Genomic DNA, 19,832 nt, shown 5'->3' with positions numbered 1-19,832 from the left:
GTATGTACACTCTTCTGGGGAATTTTGCCTCAGCCCTGCAGAATTTTTCTTTTCTCTTTATCCAAACAGCAATTTTAGATTGGTTTAAAACATGGTATGGCCAGGTAATTTCCTAAGCTTTGACATACTGCTATATTTTGTTTGCTATAAAGCAAACCCCTTGTGAGAAGCAATGCTGACTGCAATACCAAGCTAGTGGATGAGACAGCCTATGAGTCACGGATGGAAACTTTGGCAGAAGTACCGTGTGTAGGGAAGGCAGATCCAGATGTGCTCTTTCCTGTGTTTATTTGCCATTTGAATATTCTCTTTTGTGGGACATCTATTCAAGTTTCTTGCCCAGTTTTCTATCAGGTTTGTTTTGTCTTTTCTTTTTTTGTGGGTACTGGGAATCGAACCCAGGATGTTGCACTTGGTAGGCAAGTGCTTTGCCACTGAGCAATGTCCTAGTCCTGGTGTTTTTGTTTTGTTTTGTTTTGTTTTGCCAGTCCTGGGCCTTGGACTCAGGGCCTGAGCACTGTCCCTGGCTTCTTTTTTGCTCAAGGCTAGCACTCTGTCACTTGAACCACAGTGCCACTTCTGGCTTTTTCTATATATGTGATGCTGAGGAATAGAACCCAGGGCTCCATGTATATGAGGCAAGCACTCTACCACTAGGCCATAGTCCCAGCCCTCCTCTTTTGTTTTGCGCCTGGGCACTGTCCCTGAGCTCTTTTGCTCAAGACTATGGCTCAACCACCTTAAGCCACAGCACCACTTCTGGTTTTCTAGATGTTAATTGGAGATCAAGAGTCTCATGGACTTTCTTGCCTGGGCTGGCTTTGAACTGAGATCCTCAGATCTCAGGCTCCTGAGTAGTTAGGATTACCTTGGCCTTTACTGAATACTTCATATTAATGGAATGATACAACATATAATCACCTATGTCTGGCTTCTCTCAATGAGCATAATTCACATTATGAGTAGTTACCCTTTGTTCTTCTTTTTATTGCTGAAAAATGTTCCATGGTATGGTCAATGGCATATTTTATCAACCCATTCACATATTAACAGACATTTAGACTTTAACATTAAGAGACATTCCCAATTTTTTTCAATTGGGCTATTATGAGTGATAGACTTAAGAACATTCTTGGCTTGGAGCTGGTGGCTCATGCTTGTAATCTTAGCTACTCAAGGGGCTAAGATTTGAGGACTGTGGTTCGAAGCCATCCTAAGCAGGAATGTCCCTGTGATACTCTTATCTCCAATAAACTACTCAAAAGAGCTGGAAGTAGCACTGTGGTTCAAGTGGTAGAGCACTAGTCTTGAGCACAAAGAGGCTCAGGGATAGAGCCCAGGACTGGCAAAAAAACAAAACAAAACCACGAACATTGCTGTGCAAGCTTTTGCATGAGTGCATATTTCCTTTTTCTTACCAATATCCCTGAGTGAAATTTTGGGGTCACATGATAAATTTATGTGGGTTTTGCCACTTTCATCTCTTTTTATTGTTATTATAAAGGTGATGTAGAGAGGGGTTATAGTTTCATAAGTCAAATTTACATTTTAGATGTCAAGAAACTGCCTAACTGGTTCCCAAAGTGGCTGTATGTCATTTTACCTTTTTTTTTTGCCAGTCCTGGGCCTTTTACTCAGGGCTTGAGCACTGTCCCTGGCTTTTTTTGCTCAAGGCTAGCACTCTACCTCTTGAGCCACAGCGCCACTTCTGGCCATTTTCCATATATGTGGTGCTGGGGTACGGAACCCAGGGCTTCATGTATTCCAGGCAAGCACTCTTGCCACTAGGCCATATTCCCCGCCATTTTACCTTTTTTGTTTTTCTTTCTTTCGTTCGTTCTTTTTTTTTTTCTTTGCTAGTTCTAGGAAATGAACTCAGGATCTACGTGCTGTCCCTGTCTTGCTCAAAGCTGGCACTCTACCACTTAAGCCCACTTCCACTTTCAACTTTTTGGTGGTTGATTGGAGATGAGAGTAACATGGACTTTCCTTCCTGGGCTGGCTTCAATCCGCGATGCTCAGATCCCAACCAACTGCATAGGATGACAGGCGTGAAGCACTGGTGCCCAGCCCATTTTACTTTCTTACAACCAATACATGAAGGTTCTTGTTTCAACTAATTCTGTCCAACACTTTGCTATTATCTTCTTCCATGGCTATTCTTAGAAAATGAGAGAAGACAGAAGAGACAGACAAAAAAGAGAATATTGGGGGGGGGGGGGCGGGGATTTTTAAAAGCACCGAGTTGCACAAGGGTTTTTGCGTGCTCAAAATACCCGCTCACAAGAACAGACTGCGGTCCGCCAGCAGGCAGGGGGCGCTCCAAGACCAGGCCCGTCCCCAAACCACTCCCAAAGCGGTCTCAGCCAAGTCCTTGTTGCTAGGCGACGAGACGCATCTTTCCGCGGTAGAGCTGTCTCGGGTTGTCTTGAGTCCTCGGTTGCTCCAGGGCTAATAATATTTAAGGTTACCCACGGGGCCTTTTAGGAAGCGTTATCCCTCTGCCCTCTAGCACGGGACGAGAACGTAATCCGCCGCCCAGGCATGCCTAAGAAAGGGAAAAAGGCCAAGGTGCCCCTGTCCGACGAGGAGCAACTGATTCTGTTTCAGCAGAAGTTGCTGGCCGAGGAGGAGTTGGCCAAAAAGAAGGAGAGGCTTCTCAGCCAGTTCTTGAAGGTGATGTCCTGCCCGACCTTACCCCGCCCCCTGCACTGGCCCGGCAACCTGGGCTCATGTCCACTCTCCACTTCCTTCCTCTAGAAGTCCTGAGACCCAACATACTTAGGTTTCAGGCCATGTAAAGTGGGGGAGTTCTCTGTGAAACTTGGAGGGCTGCCCGTGGACTAGAGGTTTCCAATTTCTTTTTTCTTTTCTTTTCTTCTCTTCCCTTCCCCGCCTCCCCCCCCCCCAGTCCTGGGGCCTGAGCACTGTCCCTGGCTTCTTTTTGCTCAAGGCTAGCACTCTGCCACTTGAGCCACAGCGTGACTTCTGGCCTTTTTCTATATGTGGTGCTGAGGAATTGAACCCAGGGCTTCATGTATACGAGGCAAGCACTCTTGCCACTAGGCCATATTCCCAGCCCAAGGTTTCCAATTTCATCTGAGCCCCAGAACTAGGATAGTAGGTGCTGTCAGAATTAAACTGTCTTGGATTCTGATACTCTCCCTGGAGATGGGTCATTAGAAATGGCAGCCTGCTATGATACCTCCCTCTCCAAAATGTCAACAGGAAGTTCCTGTTTTACTTCAGGTTTCTCCCAGAACAAAAACAGAAGCTCCCTGAGTGGCAGTAGAATCTTGGACCTGCAGAAAATACAAGTTGTAGTGAGGTGTGTTTGTTTCGTTTTCCCTGCTCGGGCTGACTTAGAATCACGATCCTCAGATCTCAGCCTCCTAAGTAGCTAGGATTACAGGCGTGAGTCACCAGTGCCGGCTAGGTGGTTTTGACTTGCAGAACTCAAGTGCTCTTGATTATTATACTAATGACAGTTCTTTGAGTCTTGATCTAGAAGCAGTTATTCCTTCACACAGGACAAGCTGGCCAAGGAGGAGCACAACAGTGCTCTGAATCTTAATAAGATAAACACACATTGGAGGACTGTCCTTCGGGAAGTCAAGACCAAAGAGCTTCATAAGGACATTGAGATCCTCAGCCAAACATTTGAACGAGTGGTGGACTGCAAAGACAGTGTCATCAAGGTAAGCACTCCCCATTAAAACATGAGGCTGACTACCTTGTCCTCTTCTCTTAATACACTGAGCTTAGTGAATTCATTGATCTTAAAGTCCTAACAAGATACCAGTTGTGACAAATCCAGGTTGTTGTTGTTGTTGTTGTTGTTGTGTGTGTGTGTGTGTGTTGGTCCTGGGGCTTGAACTCCGGGACTGGGCACTGACTCTGAGCTATTGTGCTCAAAGCTAGTGCTCTACCACTTGAATTACAGTTCCATTCTGGCTTTTTTTTTTCTTTTGCCAGTCCTGGGCCTTGAACGCCAGGCCTGAGCACTGTCCCTGGCTTCTTTTTGCTCAAGGCTAGCACTCTACCACTTGAGCCACAGTGCCACTTCTGGCCATTTTCTATTTATGTGGTACTGAGGAATGGAACCCAGGGCTTCATGTATACGAGGCAAGCACTCTTGCCACTAGGCCATATACCCAGCCTCTCTAGCTTTTTTTTTTTAAGACATCAAATTTAACTTTATTCATTTATTTATTTATTTATTTTTGGCCAGTCCTGGGCCTTGGACTCAGGGCCTGAGCACTGTCCCTGGCTTCTTCCCGCTCAAGGCTAGCACTCTGCCACTTGAGCCATAGCGCCGCTTCTGGCCGTTTTCTGTATATGTGGTGCTGGGGAATCGAACCTAGGGCCTCGTGTATCCGAGGCAGGCACTCTTGCCACTAGGCTATATCCCCAGCCCGCCTCTCTAGCTTTTTAAAAAATTATTGTTAGTTGGATATGAATCTCACAGACTTTCCTGCCTGGGCTGGTTTTGAACCATGATCCTCAGATCACAGCTTCTTGGGAAGCTAAGATTACAGTTGTGAGCCACCAGCACCCAGCACAGGTTGTTGACAACAATCAAATGAAACATAGAGTATTGTGCTCTCATACATCATTCTCCTTTCCTTAGAAAAGCTGATATTCAGCCAGGCACTGGTGGCTCATGCCTGTAATCCTCGCTACTCAGGAGGCTGAGATCTGAGGATTGTAGTTCAAAGCCAGCCCATAGGACTGTTATCTCTAATTAAACACCAGATAACTGGAAGTGGTGCTGTGGCTCAAAGTGTAGCCTTGAGCAAAAGAGCTCAGGGACAGTGCCCAGGTCCTTAGTTCAAGCCCTATAACTGACACACACACACAAAAAAAAGAAAGAAAGAGAAAAAGAAAAGAAAGGCGAATATTCTTGATCATCTACTGCCCCAAACCAGTACTATACAGTGTTAGAGTTGTGGACAGGAAGCAGGCTGAAGTAGTTGAGTACTTGCCTAAGGCCATCCTCAATATTGCCAAAATTAAAAAACAAACAATAGTAAGACTGTACGTCATAGTAGACATTATGCCAGTGACTTGAACGTAGTTCCACATGTTAACTTTAGTGCTGGAAGGCTCAGCTTCAGAGAGAGAAAATAAGTTGCCACAGGTCACATAGCTAGCTAGTCAGTGGGAGAGGAAGACTAGGCTATGGGTTCTTTTTCTGAGGAGAGTGTTGATTTTGGGGAGGTGATATTAGGGTGTGAACTCAGGGCCTTGTGCTTGCTAAAACAAGGGCTCTACTTTTACCTCCACTCCAGTGCTTCATTTGACCAAATTGTTTGGTCTCTGATTCAACCTTAATAGCCCAATTAACCACCAAAAAGCTGTAAGTAGAGCTGTGGCTCAAGTGATACCCTTGGGGCTGGGGATATGGCCTAGTGGCAAGAGAGCTTGCCTCGTATACATGAGGCCCTGGGTTCAATTCCCCAGCACCACATATACAGAAAACGGCCAGAAGTGGTGCTGTGGCTCAAGTGGCAGAGTGCTAGCCTTGAGCAAAAGAAGCCAGGGACAGTGCTCAGGCCCTGAGTCCAAGGCCCAGGACTGGCCAAAAAAAAAAAAAAGAGTGCTACCCTTGAGCATACAAAGCTCAGGGACAGCACCCAGGCCCAGAAACAAACATTTTTTTAAAGGCCTTAAGAAAATAAAATAAAACACTATATCTTAGGGTGTTTTAGTGTTTTTAAGACTTGGGAATTATTGAACAATTACTGAGAAGAGAACAATAGTCAGACCTCTTCTGCATTTTGCACCCATTATATATAGTGCTTATCCTTGTAGTTGCTCAAGCTGCCCTTTGTTGAGGAAATTCTCTGCTGGGCTGTTGGCTAGAATGTTTTCATACAGTCCCTCCCTGTGCCATGGTGTCTCACAACATGACAGCTTGGTTCCTGGAGCCAGCATCCAGAGAATAAGCATTCCAAGGAGCAGGAAGCAGAAGCTGCCGGAGCAGTTAAGGGCTACACTTAGAATCAGCACATGTCACCTCTACCTATTCTACAGATTAAGTCACAGGGTTCGTCCATATTCAAGGGCAGAGAAGAGACAGTACCTTTTCATGCAAGAGTAATGAGGTCACGTTGTAGAAATGGTATAATTTACAAAATAAGCCACTTCCTGGTGGTTCTGGAGCCTGGACTTTATTGGCGTTTTTTGCCAGTTCTGGGGCTTGGGACTCAGGGCCTGCACACTGTCCCTGAGCTTCTTTTTTGCTCAAGACTAGCACTCTACCACTAAGCCACATTCCCAGGCCCTTTCTTTATTGGCTTTTGATGGTTTATGTATTAATTAATCAATCTATTTGCTATACTGGGGATTGGGCCCTGGGACTCATGCAGGCTAAGTTCTACTAATGGGCTGTTTCCCTATCCCTTTTTTTTTTTTTTTTTTGCCAGTCCTGGGCCTTGGGCTCAGGGCCTGAGCACTGTCCCTGGCTTCCTTTTGCTCAAGGCTAGCACTCTGCCACTTGAGCCACAGTGCCACTTCTGGCCATTTTCTATATATGTGGTGCTGGGGAATCGAACCCAGGGTTCATGTATACGAGGCAAGCTCTCTTGTCACTAGGCCATATTCCCAGCCCCTCCCTATCCCTTTTTAATAATTTTATTTATTTGTCAGTCATGATCTTTTTTGCTCAAGGCTAGACTCTACTACTTTGAGCCACAGCACCACTTCTGGTTTTCTGGTGGCTAATTGGAGATAAGATATTCCTGCCTGGGCTGGCTTTGAATTGGCAATCCTAAGATCTCAGCCTCCTGAGTAGCTAGGATTACAGGTGTGAGTCACTACCTGGGAACAAGTTTGTTTATTTTGATGGAAGTGGCACTGTGGCTCCAGTGGTAGAACATTAGCCTTGAACACAAAGGTCAGGGACAGCACCCAGGCAGAGTTTCAAGCCCCAGCTTCAGAACAACACCACCAAAATTTATTCTGAGACAGGGACTTGTTAAGTTGCCTGGGAAGTCCTTGAGCTTTTTAAAATTTCCTTCTGCCCTGGCCTCCAGAGCAGCTGGGATAATAGGTATGCACCATAATGGCACTGCTATTCTGTACAGTGATAGCCTATGTTCAACTCATTTTCTGCTTCCAAATTCAAAGCAGCCATTTCTGCAGGGGACTCTAGTTCTTTTGACTGTAGCTCCCTCACTGTAAATGTTTGTTGTCCACAGGACACTGGCTGCCTTCATGAGGCTCCTAGACATAACCCTTGCATAACATTCAAGACCAAGTGAAGAGTGACAATTGGAGGGAAAAACTGGGAGAGAGCAAGGGAAGGGATGACATTGTCCAAAAGAAATGCACTCTGAACCTGACTTATGTGATTGTAACCCCTTTGTACATCACTTTTATTTTATTTATTTATTTTTTTTGCCAGTCCTGGGCCTTGGGCTCAGGGCCTGAGCACTGTCCCTGGCTTCCTTTTGCTCAAGGCTAGCACTCTGCCACTTGAGCCACAGTGCCACTTCTGGCCATTTTCTATATATGTGGTGCTGGGGAATCGAACCCAGGGTTCATGTATACGAGGCAAGCTCTCTTGTCACTAGGCCATATTCCCAGCCCCTCCCTATCCCTTTTTAATAATTTTATTTATTTGTCAGTCATGATCTTTTTTGCTCAAGGCTAGACTCTACTACTTTGAGCCACAGCACCACTTCTGGTTTTCTGGTGGCTAATTGGAGATAAGATATTCCTGCCTGGGCTGGCTTTGAATTGGCAATCCTAAGATCTCAGCCTCCTGAGTAGCTAGGATTACAGGTGTGAGTCACTACCTGGGAACAAGTTTGTTTATTTTGATGGAAGTGGCACTGTGGCTCCAGTGGTAGAACATTAGCCTTGAACACAAAGGTCAGGGACAGCACCCAGGCAGAGTTTCAAGCCCCAGCTTCAGAACAACACCACCAAAATTTATTCTGAGACAGGGACTTGTTAAGTTGCCTGGGAAGTCCTTGAGCTTTTTAAAATTTCCTTCTGCCCTGGCCTCCAGAGCAGCTGGGATAATAGGTATGCACCATAATGGCACTGCTATTCTGTACAGTGATAGCCTATGTTCAACTCATTTTCTGCTTCCAAATTCAAAGCAGCCATTTCTGCAGGGGACTCTAGTTCTTTTGACTGTAGCTCCCTCACTGTAAATGTTTGTTGTCCACAGGACACTGGCTGCCTTCATGAGGCTCCTAGACATAACCCTTGCATAACATTCAAGACCAAGTGAAGAGTGACAATTGGAGGGAAAAACTGGGAGAGAGCAAGGGAAGGGATGACATTGTCCAAAAGAAATGCACTCTGAACCTGACTTATGTGATTGTAACCCCTTTGTACATCACTTTTATTTTATTTATTTATTTTTTTGGCCAGTCGTGGGCCTTGGACTCAGGGCCTGAGCACTGTCCCTGGCTTCTTCCCGCTCAAGGCTAGCACTCTGCCACTTGAGCCACAGCGCCGCTTCTGGCCGTTTTCTGTATATGTGGTGCTGGGGAATCGAACCTAGGGTCTCATGTATCTGAGGCAGGCACTCTTGCCACTAGGCTATATCCCCAGCCCTGTACATCACTTTTATAACAATAAAAGAATTTTTTAAAAAACACTTTGAGTGAGCTAGGCACGGGTGGTTCACACCTGTAATCCTAGCTACTCAGGAGGCTGAGATCTGAGGATCATGGGATAGCCAGGCCAGGCAGGAAAGTCCATGAGATTCTTAATCACCAGAAAATGAGAAGTGGTGATGTGGCTCAAGTGGTAGAGTGCTAGTGTTGAGCTAAAGAGTACAGGGACAATGCCCAGGCCAGAGTTCAAGCCCCACAATAAACAACAACAATAAAAAAGACTTGAGTGAAAAAGGTAGCATTCCTAAAGCCAAAGAACTGGCATTAGGAACTAGGGGAGGAATGTTATCATGTCATCTGGCAAGGCAGCTGAACACATTTTTATTTTCCCATATAGATGTCACTGAGCCAGATGCTAACTTTCTTTCTGCCCAGTCTTTAGCTAAGGACCTGTCAGAAGCTGAGGAGCAGTATGCCCATGCCCTACGCAGCCATTTGCACAACATTGACCAGCTCTTAGCCCTGCAGAGGCAGCGGCTCAACCTCCTGGAGGAGAATTACAACATGGAACTGGAGGCCCTAACCAAGGAGTTTGAGACAGAAAGGTAAGAAAAGGGGGTAAGAAAAGATGGGCAACTGAATCTAGGGGAGGGTCCAGAGTCTGTGTCTATACCTTAAAGCATCCCACCTTGACATGGCATGACCCTAGCAGAGAAGATCCTGAGTTCCTTCTCAGGGTGAAGCTGGCAGCCTTAGCTGATTGTTACCTCTGCCAGGCCTCTCTACACAAACTTACCATTTATTAAAATCCTCCCCTCCCTGGCAGAAGGCAGGGATGGGAAACTTCACTGTAAACTTTTGTACATTTTAAAATATCAACGTATTTATTATCTGTTCAAAAACTGAAATAACAGCCAGGTGGTAATGACTCACACCTATAATCCTAGCTACTCAGGAAGCTGAGATCTGAATATTGTGGTTCAAAGCCAGCCCAGGCAGGAAAGTTTGTGAGCCTCTTATCTTCAATAAACTACTCAGAAAAACCCAGAAGTGGTGCTGTGGCTCAAATGGTAGAGCACTAACCTTGAGCAAAAAAAGCTCAGGGACAGGGGCTGGGAATATGGCCTAGTGGCAAGAGTGCTTGCCTCGTATACATAAAGCCCTACGTTTGATTCTTCAGCACCACATATATAGAAAATGGCCAGAAGTGGTGCTGTGGCTCAAGTGGCAGAGGGCTAGCCTTGAACAAAAAGAAGCCAGGGACAGTGCTCAGGCCCTGAGTTCAAGCCCCAGGACTGGCAAGAAAACAAACAAACAAACAAAAAAACAACCGACAACTACAGTCCTCTTTCCTTCTGTTCTCTGCCAGTACCTACCTAAGAGGTTATACTGTTCATGCAGTTTTATTTTATACTGCTTTAAGTTGTTATTACTGGTCCTTATGTGGTATCCATCAGTAGAGACAATGTCTTGTCTCCTATAGGAAGACAATTATTGACCAACACGACAAAGAGATTCACTACTTACAAGATGTCTTCATGGCCATGGAACAGAACTATATAGATGCTGAGTATGAAAGCAAGCTGGAGTTCCAGAGTATGCGGGATGATCTCAAAAACAAGGTAAAGAGGGAGAGAAGTACAGTGGGAACTGGGAGAGAAGTAGGAGAAAAACTGCTTAAGTAACTAGAGATAGAAAATAGTCCTGCAACCAGTAGTCAGTACCAGTCTGTTGCCACTGTAGGTATTCCTAGTGCTTTCTGGAACTTTGTGAGAATTGATTGAAAAGAAGGAATATTCTAAAATGTCAAGGGAATTAATTTTGGACCAATTGAAGCACCAGAGATTGTGTAACCCTGTAATTTACAAATGAAGAAACAGACCCAAAGAAGTGAAATGACCTGCTAGAATTGTGTGTGTGTGTGTGTGTGCATGTGTACACTAGGGCTTGAACCCAGGGCTTAGGCACTGTCCCTTACCTTTTTCCCTAAAGGATGGTGCTTTTCAGTACTTAACTGGAGGTAAGAGTTTCATGGATTTCCTTCCCGGGAAAAATTCTGATCTCAGCTTCATGAGTAGCTAGGATTCCAGGGAGAGCCACTGGCACCTAGCTTAATGCTGATAAGCCAGAAGAATTTAGACTTCCTGCTCCTTGGACCAAAGTGCTTCCCACCATCTTAGAGGTTACAAATTTATCCCACAGGCTGGGAATATGGCCTAGTGGCAAGAGTGCTTGCCTCCTATACATGAAGCTCATGGTTCGATTTCCCAGCACCACATATATGGAAAACGGCCAGAAGGGGCGCTGTGGCTCAGGTGGCAGAGTGCTAGCCTTGAGCGGGAAGAAGCCAGGGACAGTGCTCAGGCCCTGAGTCCAAGGCCCAGGACTGGCCAAAAAAAAAAAAAAAAGAAGAGGGGCTGGGGATATGGCCTAGTGGCAAGACTGCTTGCCTCTTATACATGAGGCCCTGGGTTCAATTCCCCAGCACCACATATATAGAAAATGGCCAGAAGTGGCACCGTGGCTCAAGTGGCAGAGTGCTAGCCTTGAGCAAAAAGAAGCCAGGGACAGTGCTCGGGCCCTGAGTCCATGCCCCAGGACTGGCAAAAACAAAACAACAACAACAAAAAAAAAACAAATTTATCCCACAGAACTAGGTTTGAGAATAGGGTGTAAATTTAGGTGTAGGTTCTTTTTTTATTTTACTCCAAAGTTTTATAAAATATATGTGTAAGTTCCAACACTTAAAAAGTTCGAAATAGGGGGCTGGGAATATGGCCTAGTGGTAGAGTGCTTGCCTCCCATACATGAAACCCTTGGTTCGATTCCCCAGCACCACATATATAGAAAAAGCCGGAAGTGGCGCTGTGGTTCAAATAATGGAGTGCTAGCCTTGAGCAAAAAGAAGCCAGGGAGAGTGCTCAGGCCCTGAGTTCAAGCCTCAGGACTGGCAAAAAAAGAAAAAAGTTAGAAATAGGGCTGGGAATGTGGCTTAATGGTAGAGTGCAAGCCTAGCATACATGAAGCCCTGGGTTGGATTCCTCAACATGTAAACAGAAAAAGCAGGAAGTGGCACTATGCTCAAGTGATAGAGCACTAGCCTTGAACAAAGAGAGGCTCAGAGACAGTGCCTAGGCCCTCAGTTTAAGCCTGGGGACTGACAAAAAAAAAGAAGTTAGGAATACAGGGATGAGAGGGAGAAACTGGTAGAAACAAAGAAAGAGGGGACATTATCCAAAAAAAGAAATGTACTCATTACCCGCCTTATGAAATGATAACTCCTCTGTACAACACCTTAGTAATAACTATATATTAAAAATGGGAAATATTGCTGTCTGTTGGTGGCTCATGCCTGTAATCCTAGCTACTCAGGATACTGAGATCTGAGAATCATGGCTCAAAACCAGCCTGGGCAGGAAAGTCCATGAGAGTCTTATCTCCAATAAACCACCAAAAAGCCAGAAGTGGAGCTGTGGTTCAAGTGAGAGAACACTAGCCTCGAGCAAAAATAACTGAGGGACAATGCCCAAGCCCTGAGTTCAAGCCCAGGACTGGCATGTGCATGTGCACATGCGTGTGCACACACATATATATACACAATGCACATATACAGAGTTAGAAATATTTTATGTAAAAAGCCAAAGTTTCGGCTTTCCTTGAAAATCTTAAACATCTGGGAACACTGGTCCATGTTTCCAAATGGAAACATTCCAGAGAGGAGCATTTCCTCTCTAGTTGATCATAGGTCCCACCCTGCACACAAAACATAACCGTGGTCACCTGCCTAGACGCTGCAGGCATTTTCATTGGTGACTTTGAAACAGTGCATAGGGCATTTCTAAGCCTTTGGTATGGGGGCATTTTCTAGAACTTAGAAGAGAAACACTTTCTACGATTACAACTGGAGAACATAGTGGAAGATCTGTGGAGACGGTTCCAGGAGGCACTCAAGAACTACACGGATGCCACGGAGGATCGGAAGATTGCCTTTGAGGCCCTGAAAGTGAAGGATGAGAAAAGCTCCAAAGAGATTGAAGAACAGATGAAAAAAATACAGAAGCTCCAGGTTATTATAGGCAACTGGGAAGACAGCTTTAATTGAATTGCTCCATTACTTCCTGGTTCTCTTCCTCTGATTTCTGCTGTGCTTCCTCACTAACCACTGGGTGGGGAGAGATGGTAAACTCTGGCTTCATTCCATAGGCTGTCCTTTTACTTGTCTTGCTTTAGACCTTCTGCTGGTAAGTGCTTCCTTGATCCACTTTATCCTTGCAGGAGGCCATAAGTATCTCAAGAGGCAAGATTGCAGTCCACACCCGTGAGAGTGAGGAGAAAAACCAGGTTGTCCGTAATGACAAGGAGCTGATCCTTATGCAACTGAGAAAACTTAAGGCACAAAGGACTCAGGCCCGGGAACTATCCCAGGAGAACTTAGTGAAACTTGCCTTGGAAAGTAATGCCACGCTCAAGGCCCTGAAAAGTGTTGTAGACAAGGTAACAAAGGGAAAAGAGTTGTGGAACTTGGCTTAAAGCGAAAGGAACTCAGGAGAGGTCTGGGAGGGTTTCTTCCTTCTTCCTGTGAGTGCACACTTGGGATCCTCCCCTCTTAAAATTTTAATGAAACAACAATGAAATAATTTTATAATAAAAACAGTGTCAGAGCTGAGTGTGGTGATTCATGCCTGTAATCCCAACACTCAAGAGGTGGAGACAGATTGTGAGTTCAAGGCCAGCCTGGGCTATACAGTAAGATTCTGTCTCAAAAAACAAAAAAGCTGAAAGGCTGGAGGAATAGCTCAAGTGGCAGAGTGCAAGCTCAAGGCTCTGAGTTCAAACAACAGTACCATAGAAAAGCTGGGAGGAAGGCTAGGAATGTGTCTTAGTATTCACACACCTGCCTCTTATGTGAAAGACCCTAGGTTCAATCCACAGCATTAAAAAAAAAAAAGGAAAAAAAATTAAAAGTGCTGGGTGTGGTAATAACCACCTGTAACCCCAGATTTCAGGAAGCTGTGGCAGAACGAGTGGAAGTTTGAGGCCAGCCTGTGTTAAAAATAAATGAAATAGGGGCTGAGTGGTAGGGTGACTTGTGAGCATGAAGCCCTAAGTTCAAACCCCAGTAGACACAAATTAAGTAAATAGATAAGCAACTAAATGTAGTGAAGTACTTGGAACGGTGCTTGGCACATGGTAAGCACTGTCAAATGTATTATTATGGTTGTCTCCCATTTGGATAAGAAGTTTCCTTGGGGAAACTGCCCCAGTGTCTCTTCTCCCCACCTTCTTCCCTAACAAATCTCCCTGCTTCCAACAGGGTGAAAAGATCCTTAAACTTGGTGAAATATGTAGGAAATTTGAAAGTGAGGAAGAGAAAATACTGCCTTTCTATGCCTCATCGCTGACTCCTAGGGATATGGAGGACATGGAATTCCAGTTCCTGGAAGAGCTTCCTCAAGAGGAGGAGCTGGCTAAGGTAAAGGCTGGGGGATGGGATGTGGGGTTGTGCTTGCTAATGGGTCCTGCCACACAGCTCCTCCCTCTAACTCCACCCCACTCATCCTCCAGGTGATAGAGGACTATGCAGGGATGGAGAACTTCTGGAAAAGGTATAACAAAGTGAAGCTGGAGCTACTGAGCCTCCAACACCGACGAGACCAGCTGCTAGACATCAGCGAGAAGTTGCGGGATATGCTGAAGCAGTACCTGGATGGCATCACAGTGAGCGACGAAGTACTGAGCCAGATCAACCCCCTCTTCATAGTCAACAATCGAAGCAACTTACCCCAGCCCAAGTCCACATCTGTCATCCATACGAGTAACAAAGTACCTCCACCTTCTCACAACGTTATCGAAGCAGCCCACATGATCTCCCACACCCTGTGATCCAAGAAATCTCTTTCCAAGCTCTAGAGATTTCTTTTTTGAGACCTGAACGCTTTGTTATTAAAAACTTCCACAGAGTTTATGAGCACCTATTCTCTTTGCCATCTTGGACAGCGTAGTCTGCTTTGAGGACATTAGAACACTGAAGAGAATGGCTAGTAAATAGTAGATTTCCTACTCAGTGAAATCTGTCAGCATCTGGCACCATGGGAGCCCATGGATCTAGAGGTGCCATGGATGCATTAAAAAACAGGTCCTTGGCTGGGGATATGGCCTAGTGGCAAGAGAGCTGGCCTCGTATACATGAGGCCCTGGGTTCAATTCCCCAGCACCACATATACAGAAAATGGCCAGAAGTGGCACTGTGGCTCAAGTGGCAGAGTGCTAGCCTTGAGCAAAAGGAAGCCAGGGACAGTGCTCAGGCCCTGAGTCCAAGGCCCAGGACTAGCCAAAAAAACAGGTCCTTAGGGTAAGTTAAGGCAGCAAGAGGAAGCCAGGGCCAGAAGTAATGCAAGGCTTCCAAACTCCCCCACACTAGGCACAATCCAACTCTGACAGCCCTTTCCCCCCAGCCTTTTACCACATTCCTCCTTACAAAAGCAGCCTCAGAAAGTATCAGGTAAATAATACAAAACGGTTTTCAAAATTACTATTTATTTCTTTTTACTCTTGTTTCGTTTCTCTTCTTTGAGCTTCTTTTTGGAGACTTTGGGTTTACTGGCCTTTTGGTACAAGTGATAACCAATGAGGCCCAGGAGGGCTGGCACCATAGCCATGCCTACCATAGGCAAAACACCCTTCACCAGCTTTTGCCAGTAGTTGGCTCGGATCAGTGCAACCAGCTCCACATCATACTGCACCACTGCATCCGCTGGAGAGGCAGAGGGGATGGCAGGGTTAGAATCTGTGCATTTGATCCTGAATCTCAATGCAAACAGGAAAGATAGGCCACAGCAAAGCCAAATGTGAAGCAGGCAGACTGAAATGTAGGCTTGAGTTCCCTAGACAAAAGCTGAGAAGGGTTAGATGCAGAGTTCAGTGATCGTTATAGATCCTAGTTGCCATGTAGCATGGGCTTAGTGACAGATCTAACAGCACAGGAAAGCTGTATGAAATCTACAGGCTCTTCTCGTTATTTTTGTCTTTGAAGTTTAGCTAGGATTTATTTAGCAAAACAATATGGAGAAATAGAAAAATGAAAGAGGACCTCTCCTGCTTGACACATGGTCAACAAACTCCATTTCCAAACAGCCACATGAACAGAATCTTTGCAGAGCTGAAACTAATTGGATTTAAAATAGACATCTTTTCAATTCTACCAACCAACAAGCATACTCAGTGTGATTATAAGAAAACAGGAGCTTCAATTTAAGAGCTGGAGAGGAAGAAGGATATGGCTCATAAAAGGGACAGGTGAAACAGAAGTGAAGGGAGAACTGCACGTGGAAGCAAACAAGCAGTACCAAGAATAGGGAGATAACAGAGCCTTGCTATAAGGTTCTTAGTCTGCAATCCTTTTTCCAGGCCTCCCTCTAAGCTGGAACTAGGATAAGAATTATGTATGCTCTCAATGATTTGTGGGGTAAAAAAAATTTTGGCTACCAGAACGTGTGGGGTGGGGAGTATAGTTCATGATAGATTACTTGCCTTACATATGCAAGGCCCTGGGTTTATGCCCCAGCATCACAAACAAAACAAAAACAAATGTGTTATAGCTAAAAAAAGCAACACATACAAATCTTGGGAAGTCTATCTCAGCCCTTCAAGAATAGATATCAGTAATGATATATTAAGGATTCTAAATGTTGCTTTTTGTTTGAGTGTTCTGAAAGAGTTAGCATAGGAGAGCAGACTTGTGTGGCTCAAAGGCATTGCTTCCCTAAAGTCACTAGCTGCTTGATATCAAATCAGGTGACCCTAACAGGTTATGTCTGTAATGACTACTTGTTTTTTTGAGGTTTTTGTAGGTCTGAGACCAGGACTCGAACTTGGTACCTGACACTTACACTCATTGGCTAGTGTTCTACCAAATGAAACACACCTCCAATCCCTGGCTCAGTTTGTTCTTTTGCTTTTGGTAGTCCTGGGGTTTTAACTCAGGGCTAGCACTCTACCACTTGAGCTATAATGCATCTCTGGTTTTTTTGTTTTTGCTGTTTTGTTTGTGCAGCTCCTGGGGCTTGAACTCAGGGTGTAGTGCTGTTCTACAGCATTTTTGCTCAAGGCTAGCATCCTGCCACTTGAGCCACTACTTCACTTTGAGCGTTTGGGTGATTTATTGGAGTGCCATGGGCTTTCTTGCCAGGCTGACTTTGAACCAAGATCCTCAGATCTTACTTAGCCTCCGGAGCAGAGCAGCTAGGATTACAAGGGTGAGCAATTGGTGTCTGGCTTGCTACGGTTTCTTGCTTCTTTGTTTTGTTTTTGTCAGTTGTGGGGCTTAAACTTGGGGCCTGGGTACTGTCTATGAGCACTTCAGCTCAAGGCTAGCGCTTGACCACTTTGAACCACAGCACGACTTCTGATTTTCTGATAGTTAATTAGAGATGTCTCATATCCTGCCCAGGCTGGCTCTGAACTGTGATCCTCAGATCTCAACCTCCTAAGTAGCTCAGATTACAGGCTTTAGCCACCAGTGCCCAGCATATTGCTGGTTATTTTTGATATAGGGTCTTGAGAACATTTTTCTACCTGGGCTGGCCTGGAACCATGATACTTGTGCTCTCAGTTTCCCAAAAGGAGGCTTGTAATCTCTATGATCTGAGCAGGAAAAAAGTCCTATAGTGGCTATTTCTGTCCCTTAAAAGTCAAAGTGAACTTTCTCAAGTCAGAACGTGGCTCCTTGTTCTTAAGGTCTGGGTATTTTGATGGCCAGAAGAAAAGCCTAGTCAGATTACCTGGGACAGATGGTGGATATCCTCGTTTTCCATAAGCCAAGCTAGCAGGGATGACTGCTCTTCGCTTCTCTCTGAGGGAAGGAACATGGGTGATAGTCCCTCCTGAAGTTCCACCAGCAACCCCCCCCCCCGAATATAACACCTATAACACAAATTTTCCCACCTGCACAACATATCCATCTATCCATATGCCTCAACTGCTCCAACAAAACCAGCAGCCAAAGAACCCATCATAGAAGCTTTGGATGCCCTCTGGGCTCCCACTGGACTGAACATTCCAACTTGAATCCAGGGCCCATTATCTAAACCACATTGGTCTACCTCCCCAAGGAGCTGAGACAGCAGAGATTATCCAAGCAAGGGGTTACCCAGGCTCAGCCTGCCCAGATACTCACCCCACACACATGTCTAGAAGGCTCTGCTCCAGACCTTAAGGAAGAAGATATAACTGAACGTGAAGCCACACACATTTCCCAAATCACCCAAAAAGAAGATTAAGGGCTTCTCCAGGACCCTCAATTGAGCTTTCCCCATCTCAAATTCCTGGCTTTCCAGTAGAGCATTGGGCAAGAGAGGTAGCCAAAGTGGGGTTTGAACATTAGGAGATCATTGGAAGATCCTAGTGTTTTGCTGGGGTGAGGGGGGCAATTTCTGGGAAAGTTTAGGGGTTGTCGAGTCTAAGAAAGGGCTTAGGTGGATAAGGTGGAATGGGGCACAGACATCACATACCTGGAATCACCTGCTTCTGGCCAAGTTCTATAATCAGAGGGTCCCTGGACAGAGAGGTGTCAATAATGCGTCCATCTACCAAGCTGCCCTGAGAGGAGACAGCGTCAAGAGCTAACCGGGATCACGCGCCCCTCTTGGCAAGGGACAACCCGTACCAGGACCCGGGACCTGGGGGTGGCGGCACCCCCCGCCCCCGCCCCCAGCTTCAAGCCTAGAGTTCTCTACTAGGGCAGAAGGGAACAGGAAGCCCCAAAGGGCTGGCACTTATAGGAGATCTCTCAACCTTTTATTTCCCAGTGCCGGGGAGGACCTGGCAGAAAAGCGGGGGGGGGGGGGGGGGGGGACAGGCGAGGAAGAGGGGCGCCCCTCCCCCCGCCACGTGCTGGCCGACCCCGCGGACCCAAGCTCCTGGGAGCCGACTGCCACGTGTCCACGCCAAGGCTGACGTGTTTCAGCGGGGTCCCGCCCCTTCCCAGGCCCCGCCTCCGGCCCCTCACCGTGTAGTGTATGTGGAGCGTGTCTCCAAAAGCTGCGGGTTCCACGCACGGTTCGGGGGGCTCCACCTGCGATCGGACTGTGGGGATCACGGGTGCTCCTCCAACGATCCCGCTCTCACCCCCGCCCCACCCCCCACCAAACACCCCCTCCCCGGCTCCGAGCCCTCACTGCTCTCCTCCCACTCCCAGGTACTCCGCCAGTCCCCCTCCCGCAGGCGGGAGTCGGGCCGGTAGGGATGGTGTCCTCACCAGGGTCTCCACTTGGAGGGTCCGGACCGGACTCTCGGTTCCGAGCTCGGCCTTCGCTCCACCAAGAAGCAGCAGCTGCAGGAGCAGCAGCCCACGGAGAGTCAGGAGAGAGGGTCGCAGAGCCATGGCCAGACCAGGGCCCAGGACCAGCAGCTCAGGTGACGGCGACTAGGACCCTGTTCACTAAGCGCCCAGGCCACACTGGATGGGGAAGGCCGCGAGGAGCGAGCTCCTCCTCCCCTGGCCTACCCCCACCCCACCGAGTTCCCACCCCCCTGGTGGGAGGAGGCAGCGGGGAGCCCTCCCTCTCCTCTCAGTCTGGAGATCGCGGATCCTGGCCAGGAGGTGGGCCACATGCTAACACTGCTGTGTGCCTACTGTGTGAGCAAGTCCCCTGGAAGGTAGACACAAGGGTTCCCATTGTACATCTAGGAAACAGGATGCTCAAGTGAACTTGCTCTATGTCAAGCTAAGTGGTCAGGGACAGGATTCAAACTCAAGCCTGCCCAAATCCAGCGTGTTTTCTCTCTACTCGCTTCTCCGACTGGCTAGCCCTACCCAGCAAGTGTCCAGAGTGACCTGCTCCTCCCACCTTACGAAAGCAAGCAGGCGGCTCTCAGCCTCCTTCCCTCCCAAAGCAAACTGGAAAGCTATGTTCTTCAAAGTATGAGAATCCCTCGTTTTTGTTTCTTTTTTCCTCCAACACTGCCATTTCTTTTCTGTTTTCATCAACAACCTTTTGAAATTGGAAGCTCATGTTTGTGAAGGACTTCAGCATTTTTTTTTTTTTTTTTTTTGGTAATGGGACTTGAACTCTGGGCCTGGGCACTGTTACTGCTCCTGAGCTCTTCAGCTCAAGGCTAGTGCTCTACCACTTGAGCTATAGAGCCACTTCCAACTTTTCTGGTGCTTATTTGGAGATAAGAATCCCATGGACTTTCCTGCCTAGGGCTGGCTTTGCACCGGGATCCTCAATCTCAGCCTCCTGAGTAGTCTAGGAT

At 46.6% G+C, this 19,832-nt stretch overlaps 2 protein-coding genes across 2 annotated transcripts; one reads left to right on the top strand and one right to left on the bottom strand.

Annotated features, from left to right (window-relative positions):
• Positions 1-2,446: 2,446 nt before the first annotated feature.
• On the top strand, positions 2,447-14,539 carry Ccdc65 (coiled-coil domain containing 65). The gene is made up of 8 exons (XM_048365241.1): positions 2,447-2,676; positions 3,531-3,698; positions 9,012-9,181; positions 10,060-10,198; positions 12,445-12,642; positions 12,852-13,070; positions 13,891-14,049; positions 14,142-14,539. The coding sequence occupies exons 1-8, from the start codon at positions 2,545-2,547 to the stop codon at positions 14,457-14,459; spliced, it is 1,503 nt and encodes a 500-aa protein (XP_048221198.1). The 5' UTR covers positions 2,447-2,544; the 3' UTR covers positions 14,460-14,539.
• Positions 14,540-15,098: 559 nt separating this feature from the next.
• Fkbp11 (FKBP prolyl isomerase 11) lies at positions 15,099-19,007 on the bottom strand. Its single transcript, XM_048365253.1, has 6 exons — positions 18,832-19,007; positions 18,583-18,648; positions 18,086-18,173; positions 17,752-17,785; positions 17,357-17,427; positions 15,099-15,330 (listed from the first exon to the last, which is right to left on the bottom strand). Exons 1-6 carry the CDS (start codon positions 18,955-18,957, stop codon positions 15,113-15,115), a joined length of 603 nt encoding a protein of 200 aa, XP_048221210.1. The 5' UTR covers positions 18,958-19,007; the 3' UTR covers positions 15,099-15,112.
• Positions 19,008-19,832: the final 825 nt, after the last annotated feature.

The sequence above is a fragment of the Perognathus longimembris genome, chromosome 1 (assembly GCF_023159225.1).
Source record: "Perognathus longimembris pacificus isolate PPM17 chromosome 1, ASM2315922v1, whole genome shotgun sequence".
NCBI lineage: Eukaryota > Metazoa > Chordata > Mammalia > Rodentia > Heteromyidae > Perognathus > Perognathus longimembris.
This window is presented reverse-complemented; position numbering and strand designations above follow the sequence as displayed.

Excerpts from the sequence above, each read along its gene's own strand:
- Fkbp11 (XM_048365253.1), bottom strand. The coding sequence starts at position 18,957 with ATGGCTCTGCGACCCTCTCTCCTGACTCTCCGTGGGCTGCTGCTCCTG. Across the intron at positions 18,174-18,582 it reads CGCTCCACATACACTACACG|GGCAGCTTGGTAGATGGACG; the intron begins GTGAGGGGCCGG and ends GTCTCCTCTCAG. Across the intron at positions 17,428-17,751 it reads CTTCTAGACATGTGTGTGGG|AGAGAAGCGAAGAGCAGTCA; the intron begins GTGAGTATCTGG and ends TCCTTCCCTCAG.
- Ccdc65 (XM_048365241.1), top strand. The coding sequence starts at position 2,545 with ATGCCTAAGAAAGGGAAAAAGGCCAAGGTGCCCCTGTCCGACGAGGAG. Across the intron at positions 10,199-12,444 it reads GGGATGATCTCAAAAACAAG|AACTTAGAAGAGAAACACTT; the intron begins GTAAAGAGGGAG and ends GGCATTTTCTAG. Across the intron at positions 13,071-13,890 it reads TGAAAAGTGTTGTAGACAAG|GGTGAAAAGATCCTTAAACT; the intron begins GTAACAAAGGGA and ends TGCTTCCAACAG.